Source organism: Otolemur garnettii, unplaced genomic scaffold (genome assembly GCF_000181295.1).
Source record: "Otolemur garnettii isolate 467f Iridium unplaced genomic scaffold, OtoGar3 scaffold00208, whole genome shotgun sequence".
Classification (NCBI taxonomy): Eukaryota; Metazoa; Chordata; class Mammalia; order Primates; family Galagidae; genus Otolemur; species Otolemur garnettii.
This window is the reverse complement of record NW_003852603.1, coordinates 1767290-1774436: the sequence shown is the minus strand read 5'-3', so window position 1 is coordinate 1774436 and position 7147 is coordinate 1767290. Positions and strand designations below refer to the sequence as shown.

At 49.7% G+C, this 7147-nt stretch overlaps 1 protein-coding gene across 1 annotated transcript in view; it reads left to right on the top strand.

Annotated features, from left to right (window-relative positions):
• The window catches only part of BFSP1 (beaded filament structural protein 1), a 44303-nt gene that overhangs the window by 16332 nt on the left and 20824 nt on the right, over window positions 1-7147 (top strand). The window contains exons 3-4 of the mRNA XM_003801330.3: window positions 786-881; window positions 2938-3033. Coding sequence (XP_003801378.1) covers window positions 786-881; window positions 2938-3033 — 192 coding nt within the window. The remainder of the gene's footprint in view (window positions 1-785; window positions 882-2937; window positions 3034-7147) is intronic.

Below are 7147 nucleotides of genomic sequence, written 5' to 3'. Positions count from 1 at the left end.
AAAAAAAAAAAAAGACACATCATCTCAAGATAAATGTAAACAGTCCTTGGGAGAAAACTGTTAAAATATAGATTTTAGTATTAAGGGAAAAGTATTCTTTGTTTTAGTCTTAGAAACCAACTCACTGAACAAATATAGATCTTACTTGGCATGTAAATATACCTTAACACTCTGATCTTTTTAGATTTAAAGGTTCTCAGCTCTGGTGCTGTTAATGTTTTAGGCTAGAGAATTCTTTCTTATGAGGGAGCTGTCCTGTGTATTGGCCTCAATAGTTGACACACTCAAGTGGTGTCAAAAAATGTCTGCAGGGCAGTGCTCAGCAGCTAGGTCTCCGGCCAAATACATCAAGGCTGGCAGTTTCAACCTGGCCCGGGCCTGCTAAACAACGACAACTGCAACAACAACAAAAAAATAGCCAGTATTGTGGTGGGCACCTGTGTTCCCAGCTACTTGGGAGGCTAAGCAGGAGAATTACTTAAGCCTAAGTATTTGTGGTTGCTGTGAGCTGCTGAGGGCGACATAGACTCTGTCTCAAAAAAAAAAAAAAAAAAAAGTCTACAGACATTGTCAAATCACCCCCTAGGAGCAAAGTCACATCAGCTGTTGAGAACTACAGTTCCAGACCAGGTTCAAGGGGCTACCCCAAAGCATTACTAGAATGCAGATGCCCAGCCCACCTCTTGGAACTGCTGAATGATAATGCAGGGTTGGCTTGCTCTTATACCTGACATACTTTGCTCCCGTGCTCCTGGCGCTGGGGACATGTGACTCTGTTGTTGCAGGAAGCCGATGAAGCCTTGCTGCATAACCTACGCCTTCAGCTCGAAGCCCAGTTCCTGCAGGACGATATCAGTGCAGCAAAGGACAGGCACAAAAAGGTAACCATGACCCTTCGAAGCCCGCCCCCCAAGAAAACCCAGTTTGGGTTTCATCAGACAAGCGTGGGGCACGGTGCTGAAGCCTGAGACTGACAGAGTGGCCTGCTTTTGTGTGCACTGTCTCTTGAACCAAACGGGCAGCTTGGTCACCGGATGCATCTAGAGGAACAGGCAGTGGTTGGTGTGCGGGGGCCACAGTGTTGGGACTGATGTCTGTGTTGTGCAGTACAATTTACAAAGTGATTTCAAATAGCTCTGTCTTGATTAAAGTATAGTTTACTACTGTTTAAGCTCCAGAAAATGCAGAAATGCAAAAATCAAGTATTGTTTTTAGCTCAGCTTTGCGCCAGTCACTTGAAGAAGGTTTATTTTGGAACCTTCTCTCCTAAGTGCTCTGATGTCCCCTGACCCCACTGGCTTCTCCTGGGCCTAACTTTGGGGGCCCCCTGGTGTATAAGAAGATCAAATCCTGCAGCTGTGTAAACAGGGTGAGTGGCCTACCCTCTCTGAGCTGCTGCTTCATCTTCACACTGCTCATGCAGACCCCCGTGCCAGCAGGATACTCTCTGGGCACTCCGGTCTCCCCCTCCTGCAGGAGTCTGCAGTTTTCCCAGAACAGCTGAAGGTTGTGCTGCCAGATAGGGAGGTGGTGAGAACCTGCTGCCCCTGGAGCAGGTGACTGGACAGGAGTTGGTGTCCAAACACCCCAGCTCCCTTTGGCCTGTGTGGACTGACTCTGAGGCTTCTGTTCTGTGCAGCTCCCAGAGCCCCCCCACCAGGATCTCCAGGTGGCCCCAGTGGTGGCCTGCTGATTACATGCTTCTCATTGTCCCCCACCTCCCTCTGTATTCGAATGCTCCACTGGATGCTTCCCCTGGTCTCCCCCAGTCACCTGCTTGCACTCACATCCTCCTCCCAGGGTCTGCTGCTGGGAAACCCAAACTAAGACAGTGTGGTAGTAAAGGTACAACCTGGAGCTTGGCAGGTGCTCTGCAAACCTTCCTTCTCTTTCTCTTTTTACTCAGGATGTCAAGCCTGTCCCCTCCTGCTGGGTCCTGCCCTTTCCCCCTTTTCATCAGGCCCAGCCCTCCCCACCCCTCCCACTCAGGGCAATTTTGACGCAGCTCAGTGCATTCTCCAAGACCATCCTTGAAGCTGCGGATGGCAGTGGTGACGATGTCAGGTAGCACTGTGACACCTGCATTATATCATTGGATTCCAGCCCCCTTATGTGATAGTGCTCAGGTCGGGTTCCCTGTGAGCAGAGCCTGCCTCATCAGAGGTAGGGATTTTTGTGCTATTGCTGTGCAGTGGAGGGCTCTGGGGAAAAGGGGAGGGAAGGAGCACAGCAGGGTGTGGTCTCACCTGGAGTTCAGTGCTGCCCGATCTCAGTCTCAGGGAACCCTGGAGTTAGAGTGAGAGTCACACCATAGTCCTGCCTCCAGCAGGAGCTCTGGTCTCTGGTGCTCCTGTGCCCATCTGCCCTGGCCTTGGCCAAGATGGGGCAGAGTCTATATAGCTCCCAGACAAGGTGACCCTCGGCTGACACAGGGCACCTTCTTGAGAGGTGGGGACAGAGCTGGGATTGGTGCTCTGGCTGGATCACACCCCGGCAGGCAGATTCCCTGTTGAACGAAGATTGAACGAACATGTATTTTAGGAGGTTTAAATATCTTGCCTGAGACCACACACAGCCAGTAAGTCATTTAGTCCAGGCCTGAGGACCCTGGCCCATTCTTTGGTGTCTGAAAGGGTCCTCTGTACCCTCCCCCAGGGCCTCTTTTGTTCTCTTTTGCATATGCAGAGCTCTGTGAAGCCAGTAGCTGAGAAATAAGAAAGGTAACAGATACTAGATTAACCAAGCCTCAGGTTATTCTTGGCCTGTTCTTGTGAGGATTAAAGCCTAGTGATGTGGTGTCTAGGTGGGCCTGTCCAGGGTGTGCCTCGTTTGTGATGGTGGACCGTGTGAAGGATTCAATCCTGGGCTCACCTTGTAACTAGAGGGAAAACTCGGGCAGCTCAACCTGTACTGAGAATGTTCTCCCTTCCCCAACAGAATCTTCTGGAAGTTCAGACCTATATCTGCATCCTGCAGCAGCTCATTCACACCTCTACTCCTCAGACATCCAGCATGACCAGTGGGATAAGGGAGGTAAGACACTGGGCCACAGCTGCAGGCCGAGCCAGGCAGACTTTCCTCACACCCGTGTGGCCAGTTGGCTTGAGCAGAGACCTGGGGAAGAGCATTGGGTCCAACTGTGAGGACAGCCTAGAGCAGTGTTTTTCAACCTTTTTTTAAATCTCACAGCAGCTTGATTCTATAGTTAAATTTCTACAGCACACTTAAATTATGTTCGTTAAGGCTCGGCGCCCATAGCTCACATAGAACACCAGCCACCTACACTGAGGCTGGGGGTTCCAGTCTGGCCTGGGCCTGCAAGACAACGACAACTCTAACCAAAAAAAAAAATAGCCGCTCGGGAGGCTGAGGCAAGATAATTGCTTAAGCCCAAGAGTTTGAGATTGCTGTGTGCCGTGATGCCATAGCACTCTACCGAGGGTGATGTAGTGAGACTCTATCTCAAAAAAAAAAAAGACAGAGTTAAAAGACCATACTTACTGTGCTTTGAACTTCTTTCAAAAATAATTTAATTAATGATGTTTAAAATTTTTTGAGGCACACCTTTGCCCTCATGGCAAAGCAGTGTGCACGCTGGTTGAAAATCACTGGCCTAGTGGGCTGAGTCTGCCGACGCCTGCTTTTGAAGTTTGCTTCTCTGAATTTTTACTCATACTCTAAATAACTAATATTTAGACAACTGAGGACATCAACTGTGTTGTGACCATTTTCATAGCTATTTTCTGTTAATGAATTATGGGCTGCTCTTTGTTGCTTACTTCATAAGTGGTTTATAAAGCGTAAACCAAGGTGTGTGCTGTCCTTGCGTCTCCGCCAGCCACGAGAGAGTTTCTGACGCTCCACGTCCTTTGCCGGTGCTTGGCGTGTCAGCTTTTTATTTGCTCTTGCTCTCCTCATGGCTCTGTTGTGCATCTCACTGTGGTTTTGATTTGCGTCCCTGATGACTAATGATGCTGAACATCTTTTCGTGTCGTTTGCCATCTGTCTGTCTGCTTTGTTGAAGTGTCTGCTCAAATCTTTTGCCTGTTTTTGAATGGGGTTGTTTGCTTTCTTATTCTTATCAATCTGAGTCTAACTTTCAAATATAGAGAACCTCAGACATTTAATGAATGTATTTCCAAGACTGGGCTCTGCAGTAATGATCATGTGAGTTTGTGGCATGGAAACTACTGAGAAGGGATAGAGATGATTGAAGCTGATTTGCAAAAAACTGGGGATTTGGTTGTGAAACATGATTCTCACTGTAACTCTCCACGTTCCTTCTTCATTTAGCTGTCATACTTTCTACCTAATGTGGTTTATGGAATTTTGTGATGCATAATATGATACTTACCAAAATGAACTGAAAAGGATGCAAATTAAAATAAAAATGTTGCCATGTCCCTTCTCCAGAGGTTGTGGTAGGCTGCTGAAAGTCAACTGATAAGGTTCTGAGTTTTTCAGGGATTGCCTATTTAGGACAGAGGTTCTCAACCCTGGTGACACTTGGGATTGTCTGGATGTATGTTCAGGCCTCACCTAATCAGTGAATGGGCTGCTGGGGAGGTGGAGCCCTGTCCCCGGCTGTGTGCAGGTAAGCTGCTGCAGAACCTGTGGACTTGGTGTCTGTGGCTTGGAGCAAAGCTGAAGAAGTCCCCACGTTAGCTTCAGAAGACACTTTTGAACCTTGCAAAGTAAGAGGCAGGAAAGTTACTTTTTGGGGGTCTAAGTGAGGATATTTTTGTCCATATTGCCCAGCAATTATCATTTCAGTATCCTGTTCTCCTCAGTTGACATAACAGATGTTTCTACAGAGGCATAAAATACCTTTTCCTTTTTAAAGCCTTAATTTTCTTTGCCAGAAATTCCTTTCCAGAGACATTATTTTTATTTTTCAAACTCCATTTTGTCCTCTATTTCAGAGGTGTTTTACCTCCAGGCACACTTGCTGGGTCATATCACGCTTTCCCCTGTAACAGGGCTTTGCTAAGTTGTGAGAGTGCAGAGACGACCTCAACTTAACACATATGGTGTCAAATTGGCATCCCTGGGAGCTTGTGTGATGGCGCATCCAGCTCCACCTCAAACCACCCGAGTCCAAATCTGCATCTGAGCGAAGTCCCAGGGATTCAGGTGCAAATTACAGATGGCAGGCCACAGATTGAGGATGCATCCCATCTGTTATGAATCTTAGCTTAAAAATTCTGCATACACGTTAGGCATTCACTTCCCGGTTCATTTCATTGACCTGCTACTGCCTAGAAAATGTGAAAGTCACGTTTGTATAATTGAGGATGGAAGGCACGTGGTTCCCCAGGAATGCAGGTCAGTGGGTTGTGTCAGAGTACACTATCTGGGGCTGCCTGGCTGCACCCAAAGGTGGGGTAGAGCTGAGTTTATTGTCCCCTGCCGCAAGGGAGTGTCATCCTGAGGAGGCTTGAGAGGCGGCGACTCCATGGGGGAGGGACGGTGAGGGATCTGGGCTGTTAGGGGGTTTGGAGGTTAAGGAAGGTAAGCAGGGCTTGCTCTGGGTTGGGTACCATCAGTCCCACGTCTAAGTATCTCCATCATTGTTTCGAGGACACAGAAGGAGGATGTGTGTCCCCACTCGAGCCGGTGGGGAGAGCAGAGTGGTCATGGTCATTTTTGTGGCTGCCCAGTGGTCCTTCAGCGTGTGTTCCCATTTTCCTTTTGTTCCCATGTGGTCCTAGGTGACATTTTCAGGTACTGAGTGGCATTGTTTATAAATAGGGAACATCCTGGCCCCTCTGCTGGTGCCAGCTGTGGGGCTGTCCTCTTCCTTCTTTGGTGAGTCCTTGGGGCCATCGTGTGTGAGGTGCCCTGTGGGCCGACCTTCTGGGGTTGGGCAGGGATATGAAGGGGACCAGGAGGGAAGCAGTGAGAGAGGCCACCAGACCCAGGCAGGGTCTAGTGTTTGCATTGTGTCTCCTGCTGTGCTGAGGCTGTGTGTCCGGCATTTTACTTGGTAGCATATTTGCAAATCTGCCACATTCTGGTTCTGATGGAGAAGGATCCCCTGCTGTTCCCAACCACACCCTTGGCTGCTTCTGTGAGGCAGGGAGGTGGGGGCTGAGACACAGAGATGCAGAGAGGGCAGAGACAAAGAGACGGTCTTAGAGTCACAGGGTAGGGGAGAGAAAGAGAACAGGAGGAGAGGGAGAGAGGGAGAGATGGAGAGAAACCCTGGAGTGAATGGATGCGGTTGATGAGCCTGGGGTGTGTCTCGCACCCTTCTTGTGCAGATGGTTGGGCCGCGGGACTGGTTCCACACTTCCTCCCAGCTCCTTGTCCTGCCCTGGTTTCCCATGCGTCTGGGTTATTGTTCCAGCCACTTTGCAAAGGGTTTGCAAGCAGGGGACTTCCTGTGGCTCGTGAGCACCACTTGGCTTCTGATTTTGGCTTCGAGTTGGCACACTGTGTCGGAAGACAGTGCTCTTGAGCATTTACCTTTGTGAGGCAGATTTGGATGTTTTTGAGCAGACAGTGGAAAGGTGGGTCAGGAGAGGGGCAGCTGCTTGGCAGAGTGCGGAGTGGCGCGAGGAAGATTTCCCTCCAAGCTGTTCCGCAGAGCGTGGATAGGATGGTGCGGCAGCCTTACCAGGGCCCGGCTCCCCTTCCCCTCTCTGGGACCTGTGGCTCCCACTTCGTGCCTCTGACACCACGGCCCAGTTGATGGCTCAGCGCTCAGACTCACCTTTCTTTTCACATACACAGAAAATGGAGGCCCGTGAGAGGCTGCTTCCCGGGCTTTCCTTCTGACTGAATGGAGAGTGGAGGCTTTGGGGGCTGATGTCTCCTGCAGAGTCTCCTAGCGAGTTCCTGGCATAGCCAGGTCTGAGCTCAGATCCTGAGACCTTCTCTGGACTTCACACTCACAAGCGGTACAGACTCTGTAAACAAAACCCGCAGGCCTGCCATAGTCTGCTTGGGCTGCTGTGATGGGACACCATAGAACGGGGACCTTCTGTTACAGATATTTATTTTTCACAGTTCTGGAGCCTGGAGGTCCAAGATCAGGGTGTCAGCAGATCTGCGTCTGCTGAGGCTTCTCTTCCCATCTTCCTGAGGCTTCTCTCCCCCGGCTTGCTGAGGCTTCTCTTCCCGGCTTGCTGAGGCTTCTCTTCCC